Here is a 20,681-nt window from a genome sequence, read left to right on the forward strand (position 1 = left end):
TCTGCAGAAAAAATGAGCCCACGTGCATCTCCGTGCTGGCTTTTTACTGTTCAAAGCATGTTTTAATTTTCCTTGGAAACCAGCTCCCCAAACAAGTTCTTTTTGGTTCCTCTCACCTTCGAAAATATTGGCGTAAATTTTTATCATATACTTTTCTCTCTCTCTCATAGGCTTCCTATACGCAGTGGAATAGCTTACCACGCAACTGAAAAAGACAGTACTACACCAGGAGCATCACCAACATCTGGGTTAGGAGGCACTGAACCAGATGAGACCAAAGACCTCCCTCGCATACCGGGAGAAACCTGCCTGCCTGCCCTGATCCTGCTCAGGCTCCGAAGGTGCTGTGATAATGCACCGAAGCGGTGCGGGGACAGGCGACCTGAGCCACTGAAAGGCACCCGCGAGCCCACCCAGCTTGCAGCTCAGGTACCACGCTGCAGGCAGCAGAGGACAGCAGGCACTCCTGGCATGAGGAGTGGGAGGGGTGGTGCCTCCTGAAATAAATAGTCAAGGTAAGGTCAAATTCTCCAAGTAGAAGAAATCATTTCAAGGGATTATGTCATTTGGTTACAAATGTTATTCCTTCCTTGGAGTTGCTAGAAGCTTCCAGGACTGCATCAATGTGTGGCCATGGCCTTTGGGCCATTCATATCCTAACGAGCAAAACTGTGCGCGCAATAACTCTGCCCAATTAATGTTTAGTCATTAGGCAAGCTCTGTTTTGTGTTCAATTTTTCATTTATATTGAAGAAGAATATCTCCTTAAATGGCAAGTGTATGTAGCTTAGCAAAGCATTTTAAAACAGTTTAATACCCGCACAGATAATCTTTCATACGATATGAAAGGGAAGCACTACTACTAGTAGTAGTTAACACAGTGATATGGGGTCATAGCATATTTAGTCACTAAATAACCATAACAGAAACAATTACAGTTTAAAATGCCAGTAAACACCATCTCTTACAATTCACTTACCAAAGCAGACTTATTAAGAATTGTCAATGCTTCTTCATTTATACTTTTAAAGAATATTTGTAGGTTGCTGCTTAGCCAACCTTACCAATGATTATCCCTTAAAACTTAATTATCTATTTTTTGTTTGGATTCTGTAGACGCACAAAATACCCCACAGAATTCATCTCAACTGCAATATACATTTATCTGAAAGGAACACAAGCAACTGATAAATGACCCACTAATAATGTACTTTCCAATTCTCTTTCAGACTGGATATTCCAAGTATTTTAAGATACTAAGAGGTATAATTAGTGGTAGGAACAACTAAAGACTAATTACCGGTACAGGAAAAAAAAATATTCAAAAGCATTACTATAATTAAGTTCATTTGTTTCACTTGGAGAAAAAATATCCACTGTAATCTGAAAAACAGTGTAACTCGATTAACATTATTTTCTTGACATTACTAGAGTTAGGAAATGAAGTCACAACTGACAGTTTATTTAAAAAAGAATGAAATTTTATAGTCCTCTTTACATAAAGGTCAACTACACTCAACTAACGTTCCCATGTACTGTGCTTTCTAGAAACAGATTTTTCTTCATTTCCACTTAATGCTACACATAATTGAAAGGACAAGAGATGCTAATTTGATTTTCCTAAATGTCACACAGTGAAGAGCAAATGAGAGCTAAAGCAGGTACATTTCTGATGTGCACAGCTTTTCAAGCCCTTACATTAATCAGTGTCAGTAGATTTCCAAGTATTTTGTTTCACAGGTCTTGAAATCAATGAAACATTTAGTCTCCAACAAGTGGCCTGCTATACCTCATTACAGCACGGAAAAGTTAAAAACAATTCTTAATGACCAGGACACATTCAAGAGCACTGGCTCACTATCACTGCATAAACCCAGAGCTGAATCTTTACAAAAAGGCCATTAAAGCTACCAGAGTCAGAATTTAACTTACTGAAGATTTTCTGTTTAAAAAAAGAATTTATTCATCTTTGTATTTCGGTTTGTGAAAATGCTTCAAGGGCATTTTAAAGCTATTTTTTAATATTTTTTTTTTTTAAATTTTAAAAAAAGCATCAATTTTAAACCTCATCAGTGAGCAGCATTACATGAAGCAAGCTGCACGGTGAGATTCACTGAAGAAGGGATGATCGTAATTCTGAGTTGAGGGATTTCAATATAAAGCTGCTAACAAGTAGTGCCAGATACCTTGGGGAACGCAACAGTATCTTCTGAAAGACTAAGGATGTGACAGAGGTGAATTCTGAGTTACGCAAGCTTATGCCACAGCCTCTTCCCCCGAGTCAGGTGCCATCTCTTCTCTCAACCGAGGGGATACCACAGAGCCTTTCTACAACCCTTTCACACCATCAAAGACTCCAAAACATCCTTCTAGATCGTTTGTTTGGTGGCATTTTTTCACCAGAGACTGGCTTCCTAGAAAGGTGGTTGATGCCCCGAGGCTGTCGGTGTTTAAGAGGCATTTGGACAATGCCCCTACCATGCTTTAACTTGTGACCAGCCCTGCACTGGTCAGGCTGATGGCTGGAGGTCCCTTCCAACTGAAATATTCTGTTCTATTCAATTATTCTATTAGGTGCCCACAGTTTACTTGCATCAGCCTGTTAAAGCACTGCACAGCTGAAGAGGCCAGCGATGCTCGAAGAACCGCATTCCAATTTTTTTCACAAGCACACACACGAGTAACCCCTCAGTCACGATGGGGTTTATTTCACAGGAACGATCCAAGAGAGGACTCTCACGGCTGTTACCAACAGCTGGTTCTACCACGTGTGGGCTGTCATTCTCTGTTCATTAGGAATGACAGCTCTCCTGAATGTACAAAACTTTGCTGCTGTATCCTTTCAGGGACGTCTCTCACCGCGATTGATGCACACAACGGGGAGCAACAGGGGACTGTCACATAGGGAACAAACAGATCGGTCTTACTGCCAAGACCTGCCAGCTCCAGCTGTTCTCAAACACAGCACCAGCACAGACAACAGCACCCGCTCTGCTCCTCCGCTGCGCCCACGCCAGTCCGTGCTTCATCAGCTGGAGCGCTCAGGGCTTATTTCAGTTATTACCCGAACTAATTGCTACAAACCCAACCGCCAAGGAAGCCATCCCATGCAAGGGCTCTGTTCCACAGGAGGCAACAGCGCAATGGAGATGACTAGTTACTCTGCATCTTTGGGAGCTCACGTAACTATAAGCCAAATTCAAAGTTAAGACAACCTCGCGGAGTAACAAGTTCAAATTCCTCCTAATTAACAGCTCTTAAGAGACCATTTGCAGTGGGAAAAGTCTGTGCAGAAGCAAAGCGTTATGCTAAAACCTTGTGCAAAAGCAAAAGAGAAAAAGCTTTCCTTCTCTGCTGCCAGGTAACATAACGCCTTTTATTCTTACAAGAAAACTTATTATTTTCTCCAACATAAAACCAGGTTTAGAACAATTTACAGTTCTTCACCATCCTACCTGCAGTGCTACATGAAAGCAAACAAAAGCAGCCTGCTGGATGTTTCTTTAGAGCTGACTTGATCACACACTGCTGCGAGTGACGGGCTCCTGCCAAGCATCATTGCACTCTGAAGAAACTGTTTTTATCAGTCAGACTTCCAAATGGGCATTTATATTCATGGGACACCTCTCAGTATTAGTACAGGGGGCTATGTACCCTCTCTGCATCAGCATGGTTGAGATACTGGGAGGTATTTAGGCATTATTCATGGTGGTTTTATTACTTATAATTAGAGCTTTTGGGCCAGATCTTCAGCTGGCATAGACTCAGCACAGCTCTATTTAAATTAAAGGAATCATGCTAATTTACACCAAATTATAATCTGTACTGAAGGTCTCTAAGGATTATCTACTTGATACATCAGTTATTTTATGTAATTAAACTAACTGAGAGTGTTTCTTAGTCAATTATGAGCCAACTATGATATTTATTCATTGAAGAACTCACACTGTTCGGCAATACTCACGTATTGTCTTTCTTTCCTTCCCTTTTTTAATTGACTATATCTCATCCCAAATCTGGAGCTACATTATCACATCTTCCCACACAAAATTGCACAGGAAAATACTTTTTGCTGAGCACTGACTGCTCAATGTTTATCCTTGTGTTTCGTGCACACTGAAAACTCTCATGGCTTTGAAGAAAACGTTAGGGAAGTGAAACATGGTGGGTGAGCGACCCTGCATCCTTATTTCATAATTATTGCACAGTACCAAGCTGATGGCAAACTCTTACTTTCTAATGCTCCAAAATATTATACTTGTAAAATCCTGACCATCATGTTGCCCAAAATCTTGTTCTGCTCAGTTCTGCCTTTCCTAGATCTGTGATTTTGTAACTGTTTGGTTTTATTAATACACACAGCACGCTGGGTGCAATATTATTGTTTTGTATATTCCAAAAGGTAAAGGCCTATGACCTTGAAACTCAGTAACTAAGTTTTGTTGGCAGAAGGGCCAGGGTCTTGCTAAAATTTCAACAGCACAGCACTGATTTCAGTTGTTCTGTAATAAATTTAACAGCTTTGTTACATAATTCGCTCAGTTAGACAACAGGCACAGAATCCCTATTAAAACAATACTTTGTATATATTTGTTGACATGAAGTAATCAGGAAAACATTTTTCTTGCCATGATTCACAACTGCATTACGATGAACACGAATTAATTTTCATTAATACAAGGAAAATCTTCCTCTCTCTTACCTTTTATTTCTGTCTTCTATCTGCAAGATATAGACCATGTCGTCGGTAGCGTGAAGCTTGGAACTGCTGTCTCCCCATTTCAGCTTCAGGCTCTGAGGACCTGCTGCAGCACACTCTAACCGAGGAGGTAAGGGTGGTAACGGCCTGGTTTTTGCCTTAATAAAGTGGCTAAATGGTCCAGCTCCAATTTCATTAATAGCCTGGATCCTGATCCTGAAACAAACAGCAAAGTTAAATGTTAAATAAAGTGCTTTCATGAGGTTCTTGGTATAAAAAAAAAAATAAATCTCAAGATACAAAACAGCCTTCGTGGACCTGACTGCTCCATCAGCAACACAAAGCCTGCTCCCAGCACTTTGCTTTGGTAACATGAAAGGCTCTGCAAATGTAACAAGTAAGAGCTGCAGTGAAAAATATCAAGAAATGCAGTAAGGCAGAGGGGGGAGGATTTGAGCAAGCAATCTCAGAACCGGATGGCAGACCCTCTAACCACAGGAACAAGGGACAGCAGCACAGATACAAGTGCAACCTGGAAAACATGAAGTGTGTAACCGTGAACAAATAAAATGCAGAAACGTGTTGTGATTGTCTCAAAGTTGATGAGCTAATTTAGGTGAAATCATGAAGCGAAAACATTGGCGTCACTACTGTGAAACCCATCTCCATGTTGGTAAAGATCTCTGAAGACCAAAGAACAGTTATCTCAGTGTGTGCAACACCTCACAAAGCACACTATTTAAGTACATGAAACTCAAGTGGGAAGAGCTAACCAAGAAGGTTAAATACACATATCTTCTGCATGTCCTACACAAACTGTGGAAGTATTAACCAGCAGTGAATATCTATTAGATCAAATATAAGTTGGACTCCAGTCAGTCTCACAAGATGCACAAAAGGTCTGGAGCCACCTGGATTGCATTAAGGACATTTAGAAGACAAAAGCAGACCACCTACCTAGTCATGGAAGTTTTAGCTTGGAAATATTCTTTAGACTGAGTTAGTCTTCTACATTCTATTTCTTTCTTAAGATAATGACTCCTGTCTTCTGTTTTGTCACTCTCTTATCTGTCTGCGCCTTAGCTTAATAACTTGCACAATGAGAATCTGCTTACAGAAATGAGCGAAGACTAGTAAAAAGTCTTTTACTATGGTAACATCAACAAAAACATCATAACACAAGTATGAAACAGGCATTTCTAAAGAGCTTTGGGGACTGTGTAAACAGAAATACTGGCACAGAGGAGCCTGAAAGGTTTACAAAAGTTTGTTCAATCGGAGTGAAAATAGGAGAAAACAGGATGGGCAAACTAATTAGCTCTTTTAGATAGTTCAGTCTAGTTCAGATAGCTGGACAGATGCCATTTACTTTGGAAATTCTGTGTACAGCAGCCCAATATTTTCTCATGGGAAAAGACTCTCTACAAGAAGTGTTGCTTCTTCCCCAAACTATCAGCCACCAAGAAGCCAGAAGTCCCTGAGGAAGGTGGCAGGGGGAGAAAAGAGCAGAAGCTGGTAGATCCCTATGACTGCTTGCTTCAGAGAAAGCAGAAGAGAAATAGAACTGTCTTTGGCTGGCATAGCTATTTATTTTGATTGAAGTATGTGAAGTGATGTAATTTTATATAAACAACATATAAAAAATGACTTTGCTTTGAACAACAAGTTTCCAGCTCTACCATTACAAAAAGATTAGGAAGAGTTAAAGGGATAGAGGAAAAACCCTCAAGAGAACAATATTCCCTGTTACAAAAGCCCACAAAACTCGTATTTTCTGCAATTTCAAGAACAGAAAGCGTGAAATGATTAATAAACATATCGCAAAATACTAAGAGCCTTATCTACTCATTAGGCAGCTAAACTAATTGCACACTGTAAGAAAGCATTGCATTTACAAAGTCACATGTAAATGTGTGCTTAAACCTTTGCTTACTGACCTAGCCACTAAGAAGGGTAAAGCACCACTTTGCATAGAGCTGCACTTTCCTTTTAACCTTCTGTTCGGTTTCAGGAAACACATCCTGATCACCTTACAGCACTATACAATGGTGATTTCATCCTCTTCCTCCCAAAGCATGGATGCTATGAAGACAGATCTAGTGGGAGCCCCCTCTTCAACTGCTGCACGTAAGCATTTGACATAATAAGAACAGAAAACTTTTCTAGGATCTTAAGAAGTATAATTAATATAGACATTGCTCTTATGCCATAGTATGTTACTGGTTTGCTTTAGATTGAAGAGTCATTAATATTTAATGGTCTTTCCAGTAAAAAGTGAAAACTCCCTGAATTTTCACTGGATTCTGGCAAGTGGTCCATTAGCATATGCACATAAACAGTAACAGTGACATTACAAAATGCTGCTCCTTATTTGTGGATTGATTACAGCAACACGCTCTGGAGTGCATAGCCTTTTTTCCCCCCGTTTTATTTTGTATTATCCAAAGTCCCAGTAACAACAAAGCCTCTCCCGTCCTCAAGCATCGTAACTAACTCATGTCCACACTTGAAAACAAGCAGCAATTGAAATGAATCTCTCTCAAATCTCACTTTTCTTAAGCAGAGGTGGATAGATGTACTTTTTAGATATGTGCATGAACTTTTTAGGTATCTGCATTTACTTGTTTTCCCTTTGCCAGGTGTATGTATTACCTTGCACAAGGTACAAACTTCTCTCTTCCTCTTCCCTCGTTTGCTGCTGCTTTCACCTGCCGCATGGCGCTCTCGCTCCTGCCTTCCTCCACACACAGCTACACCCCCCCCCCGCCACCACTTCTGACTTTGGAGCACAGCAAGACTGATGGAAACTCTTAGGCCTTAAAATAGAGACAGGCATCTTTCCAGATGAATGAGATAATACTGGGAAAGCAAGAATTGATTTCTTTGACTCTCATGGCTGGATGTGGCTACCCTTTTTCTGCTGATTATATCACTGTAACACTCTCTGTAAACGGCCAGTGTCATTCCCAGGTCCCCAGCTTTGCCAGACAGGAACAACCAGCCAGCTCCGATTTCTGTGCACGTGTCAGTGTAACCCAGACCCAGCCCTTGCTTCCCTCTCAACCACAGCAGCATCTCCTCAAGAGATATTAAGCCTCTGAAACATCCACAGGGAATGGCAGAAGGAAGAAGGGAAAAAGGCAGGGGAGAAAGGAGGGCTGTCTGGAAGAGGAGGGGGAGCACACGGTGGTGGAACACCTCCAGCTCCTGTCCCTGCCCCAACCCGTGACACTGAGCTCCTCCAACTGGGTGGTGGCACAGCCACGGTGGGTAAGGGAACTTCTATAATTATGTGGAAACCAATTACTGTTCACAGAACTGATACTGGCAAAAATCAATCCCTTATTTTTGTGTAAAAGTAGTATTTAGATACACACAAATGTTCGAATGAAACCACTGCCTGAATCCCTTTCAACTTTTTCACTAATGGTTTCTAAGTGAAGATACCCCAAATGCTGTCCTGGAAGGGCAGTTTTAAAATCTGACAATCACAATTTGAAAGTGAGGTTTTTGAGAATGTATCAACTATATTTATTTATATCTATATAACTATATAAATATATAGATATATGGACTATATAGATTTAGGGATAGTACTTAATTCTGCAGACTCAGGACCAGTCATACTTGTATCTATTCTCACGTTTTCCCACTGCATCTTTTAGACATTTAGAAAAAAATAAATCAGACTAGGCAAATTTAGAAACCATTAAAAGACCTTTAACAGAGCATTCTATCTTAGAAGATTCTTGACCCGGGGAAATAAACACACTAAGCAAGATGCTATTTTCAGATTGGTCACAAAATCCTTCGTATAGTATTCCAACAAAATGAAAAATCAACTTTTGAATTAATCTTAAGAGTCTGACATGAGAAGAGTTTGATTTGCTAGTTCCCATAAGTGGAATGCCACCAGTGGGAATGCCTGTGGAAACCTGTGGGAGTTAAAATGCCACGGACTTCAAAAGGGAGGAGAAGCAGGATGCTCCCTCGTCAGCAGCAGCCTGAACATCCCGGGTGGTGATGACACACAGTGCCCAGGACAGGACAGCCCCACAGATCCCCGCTCCGACTGCACTCTTCTGGGGCTGCAACAAGGCTTAGTTTTACACTCTGAAGCATAAATTTTGTTTTATGACCCACTTAAGTGTTGTTAACTTGAACATTTATGTGCATTCTTCTCTCCATCTTGGAAGATCTTTTCCTCAGTACAGTTCAGAATTAAAATATCTAGATTTTTTTATTCCTAAAGGAGATTAAAATTTAGTGTTGATATTAACATTTATTAAGACTACTACGCATTTCTGTGAACTAACTTCAGAAGAAAATAAGCATTCTAAAAAATTCTAAGTTGTTTTGCGGTGAAGTATCTCAACAGCACAATTAACTACGGAAAGCGTCGAGTGAAGCTTGGGAACAGAGTATAACAGAAAATTGGTATTTCTATTACCATTGAATACTTATTTATTGTGGAATATTTATTAACTCACTTCTAGTTACATCAGTTCACAGAAAACCAGTCCATGTATTATTACCCTATAATCAGAGCTTCCAGAGCTTCATGGCTACGTCAATAAAACAGAAAGACTGCAGAATTCCCAGACATATTTCTGCAGCCGCTCACCAGCAACGATGTTTACACAGTGCATTTGCGAGGCATCTGCTTTTTGCAGCAGGGGTGCTGCTCTGTGCCTGACATGGGAGAGGTTCCTCCCGACACCAGCCCTGCGCCGTCCGTTAGCAGCACAGCAAGGGCATGTCCCAGTTCCTCCTGCCTCGAACGTATGTTGGGATGCAAATCTTCCCTGTGGCATGCTGGCTGGATTTGCTACTAAGTCACAGCAACCGTCAGACTTGTCAGCTTTGAGCCCACCTCTGCGAAGAGCCTGGTGTTCGCCTGGCATGTCAAGTCACCCACGCACGGGCCATGGACGGGCGACTCCCAGACAGGGGCTGGAAGCAGCAAAGCAACGCCAGACCTCAGCTAACAAGTCCCGTAGGGCAGACACTCGCAGACATGCTGTCAGAGGCACACCGCTACACAAAACAACGTTCCTTTCCAAATCTGGACTTGGTGGATTCATAATCACCAAGATTTGTTCTCAGTTTTGGGTTCTCCCAAACAAAAACATTGACAGTAAAATTCCAATGCAACTAAATCATGTAAGCCCTTTGCTGATTTACCTCAAATTCTGCTGAAACTCTGGCAAGAGAGTTCAGAGTCTCAAACCCAGTAGTACAGGAAAAACCAGGGCTAGGAAAAAACACGTTCACCACTTCTAAACAGAGCAGGGAATAAACACAAGAGAGAGAGAAGGGCTAGTTGAGTTAAACAGGGCTGACATGAAAAGAAAAAACACCGGTGAACAAATTTAGAAAACAAGCTCAGTGATGTTTTTTGAAACACTCCTCCGATGAAAACAGGGAAGGTAAAAACCCATCACCTTTCAGCGTACAGCTTGATACGCGTGTTTCTTATGGATGCTGTTATCAGGGCACAGACATCGCCCGATGAAAGACAGGTGGTAAGTCAGGCTTGAAGAAGAAATATCAATGAAAGAGTTAACGATTCATAGCAAAACCAGACACGTTAAATTGGTTTTATTAGCAGAAAAATACTTCAAGATACAGAAGAGGTGCTTCTGCAACTTGACTGCAGTCACTTGTCATCCCTGAGAGGCAGGAGACGCCAGACTTGGGGGTTTCTTTCTCTTGTTTCATTGAAAGGGCTTTCATATATTATTACTTCTGATTAGTCATCCCCTGGTTTGTACTCTTCACAATTTAATATTATTTTTTTTAGTCTGACATTTAGAACAGTCCCAGTTAATGCTTGTGCTTTAGCCTTTCCATCTGGATCAGAGACAGGCAGACTCCTAACTAAAAATATGTTATTTAATACAGGGCTTTTTTTAAAAAAATAAGAAAATAAGAATGCAAAAAAAAAAAAAGAAATCCAGTATTTCTTACAGCAGCAGGAGCAAGAGCTTCACAGACAAGACTGCAGCATGATTATAAAGCAGAGTAATGTCCTGCCCATCCCTTCATTCCCTATCTCCATTTCCAGGCTTTGAAGGCACGGACACCTCCCTAAAAAAAGCCACAGGGAACCAAGAACCAGCTAAAAAAAGAAACTGAAGAAGGAAGACTTCAGCGAAGAATTTAGATAGGTCCTTCTGGCTGTCTGGACTGGGTTGCTCATCTCATTTTGCTCTGGCTGTTCTGAGACTGGATTGAGCACGTGAGGAGGAACAACCAGGGAGTACGAGACTGCCCAAAGACAGCGCAGTTCCAGCCGAGTAGCCAGTCAAAAGGCAAACTTTTCAACTTCCTAGTTTTATTAGGGTTTTGATTAGTTTCTGATCAGTTGGGTTCTCTGGTCTGGCTTTGAGTAAGATGACACAAACACCAGTGCTGACGTGAGGCAGAGAGTGAGAAACATGGGAGAACAGGGAGATGGAGGCAGCACAACAGCAACCTGAACCAGCTCAAACTGCTGTGCAGCTTCACTCAGGTGCAGCAATTTCACACTTCAAACAAGCCTAGGCCAGCTTGTCTGCTAGAGGAGGGGGTCCTGTCCTCTTCTACCCCTTCCTTTACCCATTTACAAGGTAAAAAATACAATTAGTTTTTGAGAAGACCGGGTTTCCCAGTGTGGAATGGTGCGATAGCGCTTCGCTGGCACAAAGGAGGGAACGCCACCAGGAGGGAAGACGACGCTTCCCTTGACAGCAATGCTAGCTTAAATTGACCACATAACTAGGATCTTAAATAAACAACGTGGAAGACAAGAAAAAGCTTATACTTTTGTTACTGCCGTTGTGAAAAAGGATGACAGCATTACAAGCTACCGAAGAGCTGGAGACAGCGATAACGTAGTCACACTGCTTGGATTTAAACGAGTGGTCTGAAACAGAGAGGTTCTGAATCACCAAGTTTGTTTTGCCTTTTTTTTCCACATTGCTGAAGGGATGGATATATATATGTGTGTTTATATATGTTTCCATGCATATATACATATTTTTTAATAAATCTACATCTTCATTTTTTATTACGTGGTTTTAAAACCTAGATATTCTAGGCAAAGATCAGGAACCACAGTACTAGGCACTGCAAGCAATATATGTTCCTTGCTTTAAGTAACATCTAGTATACATACTTGTATACTTGCTACAAGAAGTTATCTTTTTTTGGTAAATAATATTATTTGAGAAATGAACTTTTCATTTAAACTCTACAAGATGCGTGGGATTGTGACCTTGAATAAAAAGAAAAAAAAAAAGAAAAATATTACAAAAGGTCTGTGCCATATCTAATTTTACAAGTGTGCAATCAGAGTCCAGTTTTTATTAGAACAGTACTTAAAATAGAATTTCTTTTGTCACATCACCTGCTGTACTGCTGTTCATTGCCTGCATGGAACCACAGGTTTTTTTTTAATTAACGAACAGGGAAAAAAAACATACACGCCTGAACATTAAAATAATAATAAAATTCTCGCAACATCACTTAGAGATTTAGACTCTGAAGCAATATAAAGAAATTGTTCAGATTATCTTTTAATTAATCTCCATATGCTAGAAAAAAACCAGCTATAGTTATACGAATAAAAGTTCACTGTGTGCAAATTGCTATCTCCTCACAGAGATCAATACAGTTAATAATATAAACCCTGGATGGAAAAACATGAGCTATTACATTGCAATTTCAGTTATTCCCCATTTTGAAAATTTATTTACCTACCAGTGTAACCTCACCTTAGCAGAGCAACTTAATAATAAGGAGAGGTGAAAGATAATGCAAGGAGAAGAGAAAGGGAAAAAGATGGGGGGAGAAAGCAACATTTGGAAATCAACTACCACAATTCATTCCATAAAGGAATTATCGCAGATTTCTATGCTCCCTAGGCTGGTTGGTGTTGTGGGTTTTTTGTTTTGGTGTCCCCCCTCCCCATGTAAAATTAAGCTGTGTGTTCTCATCCCAAGCACTCTCTGTATCACACCAAAAAAAACTCTGTACTCACCGGTATGAGGTTTCTGGAAGCAAATCATCAATAACGTAACTTGTAACGTTTCCTACTGCAATACTGATGTCACCCAGGTCAATGTTATATGATGTAATCTCGGCTCCGTTATTGCATGGCTCTTCCCAGCTCAGTACAAGGCACACAGAGGGGGAGTGCTGACAGGCATCCATGTGCTCATCCTCCAGCACCGAGAGCGCAGAGACTGCATCAGGCACAGATGCGGGGATCCTGCAGGTTACCAGGTCACTGTAGGGTCCAGCTCCTGCCTGGTTAATAGCCTGTATGTTTTAAAAAAAAAAAAAAAAAAAAAAAAAAGAGTATTTTTACAGGATAAATGTTCTCTTTCACACGACTATTGAGTTTACAATATTGAACCGTGCAGCCTGTAAGAGCTGCATGGATTCTTCAGAGGATATGCACCGCTGGCTTATCCTCTAAAGCATGACTCATAACCTCTGCCTATACTACAGCAATTAGTATCTTCCTTTGTTACTCAGGGGTATCTCAGAAAAACTGGAGAGTATTTATCTTTTCCCTAAAAGCTATTTAAAACCTAACAGTAACCTTTTGATCAGCAGCAAACTTCGTTTCAAAATGCCAGTCGTGCTGCCAGCGATGGGTAACATCACGCTGTTCAGCAAACCGGCTACTCTGAACTGCTGAGCCGCCCTGTATAAAATCCTCAGCACACACACCGCAGAGTGTAACGTGCCATGTTTTATACAAGCAGAGTACCCCTAGGCATATGGGGCATCTGGCTGGCTGAGAGCTACGCTGGTTCCTAACTCGGAGAATGGACTACTAATTTCATACTAAAAAGATTCTGGTATAAGAATATAGGAACGCAGCACGGCGTGAAGGCTGTGACTCAGAAGTCACAGATCACCAGCAAACCACCTCCAAAGCACAGAGCTCAATATTTTCTACAAGAGAGAAGAGCAACCAATTATCAAGCATCTCATCTTGACTCCCAGATCCAGGATCCCAGCAGAGACAGAGTTTCAAAATCTGGCCCACTTCTGCTCACTAATTACAGAGGCTGTTGTCTTCGCAAGCTCAACGCTGCACTCTTGTACAGACCTGGCTTTTCCATCAGTTGATGCTCAGTCAGTGGCAAATGCTGTAAATCTTGCACTGGAATGGCCTAAGAAATGACCCACACTACCTCCTCTGGATTACTATAAGCTCCTGTGCACACAATCACACAATTAATGCAGGCTGGAGGGGACCTTGGAGCACATCTAGTCCAACCTGCTACTCCAATCAGGGTCAAAGCTGAACACAGACCAGGTTGCTCGGGCTTCTGTCCAGTCAGGTCTTGAAAAATTCCAAGGATGGAGATTGCACAGCTGTTCTGGACCAGTTACAATCCTTAACTGCCTGCACAACAGTAACTTTTTTTCTTTTCATCTCACCGGAACATCCCTATTTCAGCCTCTGCCTGGAGCAGAACTGGAGACAGTATTCCATCTTCTCATGAACGACATGTAATAGGCACCACCACCTTCCCTTGATCTGGCAGCTGGGCTCCCCCTGACACAGCCCAGCATGCTGCCGGCCCACCAGGTACGCAGAGAGCTTCTGACAGTAGTTATGGTATAGGCCGAGCTACAGGAGGTCCAGAAGGCACAGACCTTCAAAAGCACCTTTGACATTGCCCAGCATCATCTAGCATCCACACTTCCTTTGCATTTGGGAAAACGAGCCCAGAGTCTCCCACCAGATCAAAATTAATTAGAAAACCCGGATTTACAATGTTGCCAGTAGGACTACGATGGCAAGGAAAGAATATGTCAAGCAACTGTTTGATTTCTAATCTATGCTTAACTGTAGCAAATAAGTTATTTCTGCTATGCATAATACAAACACAAAGCCGTGTTCTGTTTTTCCAGGAGGTGTTTTGTTCAATTGAAGAAAAGAGATAACTAAGTTAGATCTGTCAGCCTTTAAAAAGCCCTTCAAAACAAATCTTGCTCCAGGGACATCTTCTATTGAGTGAAGCGCTCCTAGAGCTGTTAAAAGTGAGCCTTGTTTCGTGGTCTGCCAACGATATTATTTGTCTTGCCTCTAAACCAGTGTTTGGCAATCTGTATCTTGCTCCAAGCAATTTATTTTCAGAGGTGCTTTTAACTGCTTTATTGGACAATCTCATCACCATAACTGATGGGAATTTCATTCTTCTTTGCTTCTTAGATACCTCCCTCCCCCACCCCCAAATGATACAATATTTCCTTTTGCAAAAGCCACAACTGTTTTCAGGAATATTCATTACAGCAAAAGTGTTGAGCAACAGTAAAGACAAATTATCTGCCCTGCAATTATACATATCTGCCTGATTCCTCAGTTCTCTCTTTTTATTGAGTTGTAAATTTGAGAGCAATACCGTGTGTTTGTTAGAAGGCAGGATAAATATGGTTTGGGGAATATATTTTTAATAACCAAAAGGAAGATTTTTCTGTTAAAGCTGTTAACAAATAAGAAAACCAGCTATTATTCTCATCTTTTTATTAAAAAAAAAAAAAAAAAAAAAGACTAAAATTTCTGAAACTGTTTAACTTCCCTTCTTTGTCTGCTATACATTGTTGGGGTTTTTTTTGGTAATTGTTCAAATGCTCCAGTGTGTCTTATACCAACTTCTCCATATAATACGCAGATCAGATCTAGAGAATGAAGCCCTCTAGAAAGTAACGCACGGGTCACTGACGGCCTTAAATAAAATGGCTTAGTGCTGTTGTGCATTTCATTTAACTTCTACCTATGGATTAAATGGCATTGGCTGTGTTGAAAACCGAGTAGATTTGTGCAACATTTTTGTGGCAGGTAATTTTAAACGAACATCCACTCGAAATCAAAGATGCTATACAGCTGGCTATTTCCATTTTTAACATTAAAACCTCCTTGAGCTCCCCGCAGAAGCGGTCTCACAGTCTCCTCCCTGCCCAGCGGATGCTGAATGCTCTCCCCCTTCTGCGAACACAAGAGGCACTTTCTGGCTGACACTTCCAAGCCACTCAGACACACTCTTTCAACTCGCCTCCCCCAGCAGTGCCAGGGCAGGGATACGGCGAGCTCCACCGAGGCAGAAAATACAGCTGAGTGTCCGTACAGCTGCGGGGCCCTAGCTCCTTGGCTGCTGGCCAACAGCTCAAAAGCTACTTCATAAAAAAAACCTAATAATAAAAAAAATGTTCAATATCCTGTTTAAAAATACCAAACCTGTAAGGAGGAAACACTCAACATAAGCATGTTGTACTTGATCAAAGAAATGACCCTAGGTGGTCCAAACATTGGCAGCTGGGTGGGTACACGAACTTGTGGTTGGGTTACTGGTGGTATTCTGTCTTCACATACAAATAAGTTTTGTGCAAAAGTATCCAGGGCAAAAATATTTTTACTTTGCTCCCACCTACTTTACTTTCCATTTATTTTTTCATTAGGCATAAAGGAGAAGTGTTGTACTTTTATTTTCATAAATATTTAAGAAATATATTTTAACTTACTTTTTGGTGAAAATAATAGAAGAGAAAAAGATCAAAGAAAAAGAAATTATATATAGGCTCTATACACGGTCCAGTCTTACAAAGCTAAGAGACAAAATGGTAAAGACGAGGGCTCGCTGTCTGGCAGCTCCCATCTCCTATATACACAGGGATCTACTTACCTGGTTTGCTTTACTTGATAAATGAACCAGATGTTGGAGTTTATTATTTAAGCTAGGGGAATCTTCAACATCCAGCTGGGAGGTAGATGTTATTTACATCTCATTACCAAGAAAATAATTCAATTTTGGGGGAATTGTCTAAAATGTTATCTTTTTTTTTTTTTTTAATATCAGAGGGCAAGATGGCTTAACAGCATTATTCACTGAAAATAAACCACATGATACATGAGAGCAATTTTCAAGAGCTAAAAGTTACATCAACTCCCTTGTTTATCACTTTGAACTGTACAGAATCTAAACTGTTCAGTTCTATAGCAACAGCCTGCATTACTTAAAATAAATGTACATTCCTCCTGACTTACAGAGCACATAACTTCATAGCGGCTAATGACAAAAATACAAACACAGTGGAAGGAAACTGTTTACATCTTAAGATAGCAATGCATGCAAAACCTCATAGCTTCCATACCTGCAGCCTACAGCAGTAATGCGCTGCCGCTGATAATTCACTTATTTCAAAACAGGTATCTGTGCCATTATATGCAAGTTGTAGAGACTCCTCATCTTCTCCCCACTCTAATCTGTATTCAGAGATGTCAGCACCAGAACATTCAGGACTCTGCAACACAAATATTTATGCGGTTCAATTCAGAAACGAGCACTTCAGATCTCTGTGTTTCACTGGGTATGGAATTAAGTGCATGAAAAAAGAACACCAACCATCCCACCTTATTTTTAAATTAATACAACATAACTGCTGCAAATGAAAATGTGCCAAATTAAGTGTTCCCTAAAAGGTTACTGAAACAGGCCAATTCTGCGCAAAAATTATCTGCTAGAAATTCAGAGAAATGAGACAGTGTATGCAGCTACTTTGCTTTCATCAGGACACTCCGGAATAAATTGTCTCTTCACTGGCTTGGCAGAAGCACAAGCATGGAGAACACAAAACCGCATCAATCTACTGAGTCTAGTTGAGCAATCAAAACACAGCCCTGGAAGAGCTGGCCTTCAAGCCTGAAACAGTCACTCACGTTACTGAGAAAAGAACAACCTCAACAAGCAAGGAGCTTGTCTGAGTGAAAGTCACCCATCAAGCTAACGGCCCCCGTATGGGACACGGGAGTGTGGACCTGGGTACATTAATGTCCGCTAAAAGACTCCGACAGGATCTATGTGTCCTCAGCAATCCCTTTATCATCCTGAAGTCCAGCGGAACACAGAATAAATACCTGAATTGGCTGGAGGTGAGTGAGTGCAGGCATAAAGGCACGGTTACACAACAAAATACTTTGTGTTTTTACCAGAACTACCCAGAGCTGCACCACATGGACCGAAGCAGCTTGGGGAACCACTGCTCCCTGTGCAGAAGGGTGGTGTAGGATAGGATAAAGACTGTGATTACAGCACGCAAGGTGTCATTTCCAGTCAAAGGATGAAGAGCGTCGCTGCATGCCACAACGACCACCCTGCACACACATGCAGGCTTCTCTAGCTCCATCTCCGAGCTTCCAGCTACGTCAGTTGGAGCATTCAGAACGGCTAAGCCAGCGTTTCAAAACAATGTGCACAAAACTCAGTAGGCACCACAGTGTGCTCTCTAGCCAGACAAAAACCCTCTACGGTTCTCCACTGTTCTTCCTTCATATTTATATCGGCCAAAAAATTATAGACTCTTTAAGAAAACATAACCATTGCAAACCACATTACTCCTTCCACAGCTTCATTTTTAGCTAGAATAAACAAATATATCCTGCATATAAATACAGAGTCTACCAGAAACACTGCTGCATTTGCTCATGGCTGGGGAGAGCAAATGCTTGTCCATATGCTCATAAAAGGTAACATTTAAAAGTTTAGTGTGACTTCCAGCTTAGTTTCACAAAACGTTGCAAGAAATATTAACAAATACCCCTGAATGGCACCAAATGCACCCGTTTCATTATAAAATTAATCTCAGATTATTTTTATATTTAGATATGTTGTTAGCACAATCATTTTAACTATCTCATGAACATTAGCACTGTCTTTCTCAACAGGGGCATTCTTTTGTGGAGGGACCAGAGAGATGCAGGGCTGGAACAGCTGCTAGGTTTTCAAAGCAAGTCCACAGCAGAGCTATAGTCCCACTGCTCCACACCATAATGTTATTTATGACAAAATCTTTTCCTTTCTGCCTTAATTACGTAACTTTTTTAATTACACCAATCAATCCCTCAGCATTTGAGCTAAGACTTATTTTAAGAGTCCAGTGTCTAAGATCCTGAAGAATGAAGAAGGAATGCACAGAAACTAAAATAAAAGTAAATATTTGGGGAAGATAAAAACAATTTTTGAGGAAAAAAACACTACATCGTAAGCATCTGTGCAGAGTTAATTTCGTATCAGAGACTCCAGCTTCAGCCAAAATTAAATATTTGCCTTCACAATTCCACCCCAGGACATGCTGACATGGTAAAAGCCTGTGGAGAGCACTTCTACCCGACCCGTGCTCTATCATCTGACGCCAGTGTAGGAGGCCTTCTGTCTGAATCCTGGTCCGGGTGACTCATGATCAACTTTATGCCATTCTTTAAAGAGAAAAGTAAAAGATGATGATTTTTCTCCAATAGCAGAGTTTCTGCATACGCTTTTCTTGCACAAAAGAAAAGCTGCAAACCAGCAAATAGCTCTCAAGCTAGCTTTCAAGTTTTGCAGTGACCGTGTGAATTTGGATAAGCAAGATGGAAATTCAAGAATGAGGGCACCTGACTCACCTCCCAGCTTACAAGCACACGTGTGTCGGACAGGAAGGACAGGGAAGGTGCTCTGCACTGGCCAGGCGGTCCTGCTGCCGTGGTGACTTCTGTGGCTTCCGAATACGGCCCATACTAGAGGGGAACAAAGCGTCTGTACATTAATATATAGGTGTAAACCAGTCTCGCGTTCCTCAAAGGCTTTTCAAGAACAGCACACAAACTTTTCAACGCAATAAACTCTCTCAAACATAGACTGGGCTTCCAACACTCAGCACCGAATACCAGAGTTCAGTAGGAGACCACGTCAATTATTGCAAAGTCAGAACGTCAGGTAAGCTCAGGTATGAGCAGACAGCATGTACATCCTCCGGTGTGGTGGTAAGTGCCCGTGAAAGCATAAACCATCTCCGATTTACCCCAGAGTGAGAACGTGCACCCAGCAACAGAGCCCCTGAGGAGCCGTCTGCGCCCCCCCACCTTACCTTCACGCCACGGGTTCGCCCGTCTGTGCCGCAGCCTGGCACAGCTGCCTTCTGGCAGATGTAAGGAGCGGCACAGCAACAGTAAAGCACATAAGCTGGGTTTGGACTCCAGTCTCTTATAAAAACACGTCTGCCACGTTAATTATAAAAGGACAGCAGGTGATGGAGCCCCAGGCGGGGTGCAACGTGCAGGGGCACGCTGCGCGCACCCCGTGCGTGGCTTCACTCTGCCGGCAGCCGAGCCAACGGCTCAGACAACTTTTGAGCCCTTGGTAGAATAATTTAAATGCATATTAGCAACAAAAAAGCCAATTTTCAAGAGCCTGCAAAACTGGCTTCAGCCAGCAGTGCAAGGACAGAAGAGAGATAACAGTGGAAATAGACTCTGAGGCCTCGAGTGGGATAACAAAGTTCGTTCTGTACATCCCCAAGCTAATTAGAAGTTGTTCTCCAGAACGAAGGAACTTTACTGGAAGCAGAGGAAACACACTTGATACTTATTTTGGAATGCAATACTAGCAAATAGGAAAAAACGAGCCACTATGAAAGGTGAACAGCACTAAAATGATGAACCCCATAAAACCTCTCAGCGGGCACATCTGTGTATCCATGCTATTGAGAAAGGCTAACACTGATCACTTTGTTTGAAATACGAAAAATACACACTTCAAAAACCCGAGTTATGGACTTCTGCTGTTTTCTCTAATGAATTGGAGGAAGAACGGTGTTTGCATCTGGTAAAAAACACATTCCTCCATTTTGCATCAGGTAAAAAACCTCACCAAACCAAACCCAGCCCCCTCATGTAACAAAGGGCAGGACTAGACATGCTTTGCAACGTTAAACGCTGTTCTGCCAAATAAGAAAAAAAAAAAAAAAAGAAAAAGAATAAAAAGAAGGCAAAGCATCATATAATCATATATCCAAAGTTACAGGAGTAGGTAATGGCTTTCATTCCAGCAAATAAATCCAATCTTTCTATATGCAGTTGATTTATTTTTCACAAGAATAAAGTAGTGGATATTTTTAAGACAAAACAGTTTAACAGTCTTGCATATTTTTGTAATACCTAAGT

The 20,681-nt window shown here is 41.3% G+C and overlaps 1 protein-coding gene across 2 annotated transcripts in view; it reads right to left on the bottom strand.

Annotated features, from left to right (window-relative positions):
- FNDC3B (fibronectin type III domain containing 3B) overlaps positions 1 to 20,681 on the bottom strand; it is a 209,525-nt gene that overhangs the window by 23,740 nt on the left and 165,104 nt on the right. For both annotated transcript variants that reach the window (XM_040612939.1, XM_040612940.1), the window contains exons 20-23: positions 19,143 to 19,256; positions 16,856 to 17,005; positions 12,723 to 13,003; positions 4,703 to 4,915 (exon numbers count right to left, since the gene is read on the bottom strand). In XM_040612939.1, the coding sequence (XP_040468873.1) occupies positions 4,703 to 4,915; positions 12,723 to 13,003; positions 16,856 to 17,005; positions 19,143 to 19,256 (758 nt within the window). The remainder of the gene's footprint in view (positions 1 to 4,702; positions 4,916 to 12,722; positions 13,004 to 16,855; positions 17,006 to 19,142; positions 19,257 to 20,681) is intronic.

Source organism: Falco naumanni, chromosome 13 (genome assembly GCF_017639655.2).
Source record: "Falco naumanni isolate bFalNau1 chromosome 13, bFalNau1.pat, whole genome shotgun sequence".
NCBI lineage: Eukaryota > Metazoa > Chordata > Aves > Falconiformes > Falconidae > Falco > Falco naumanni.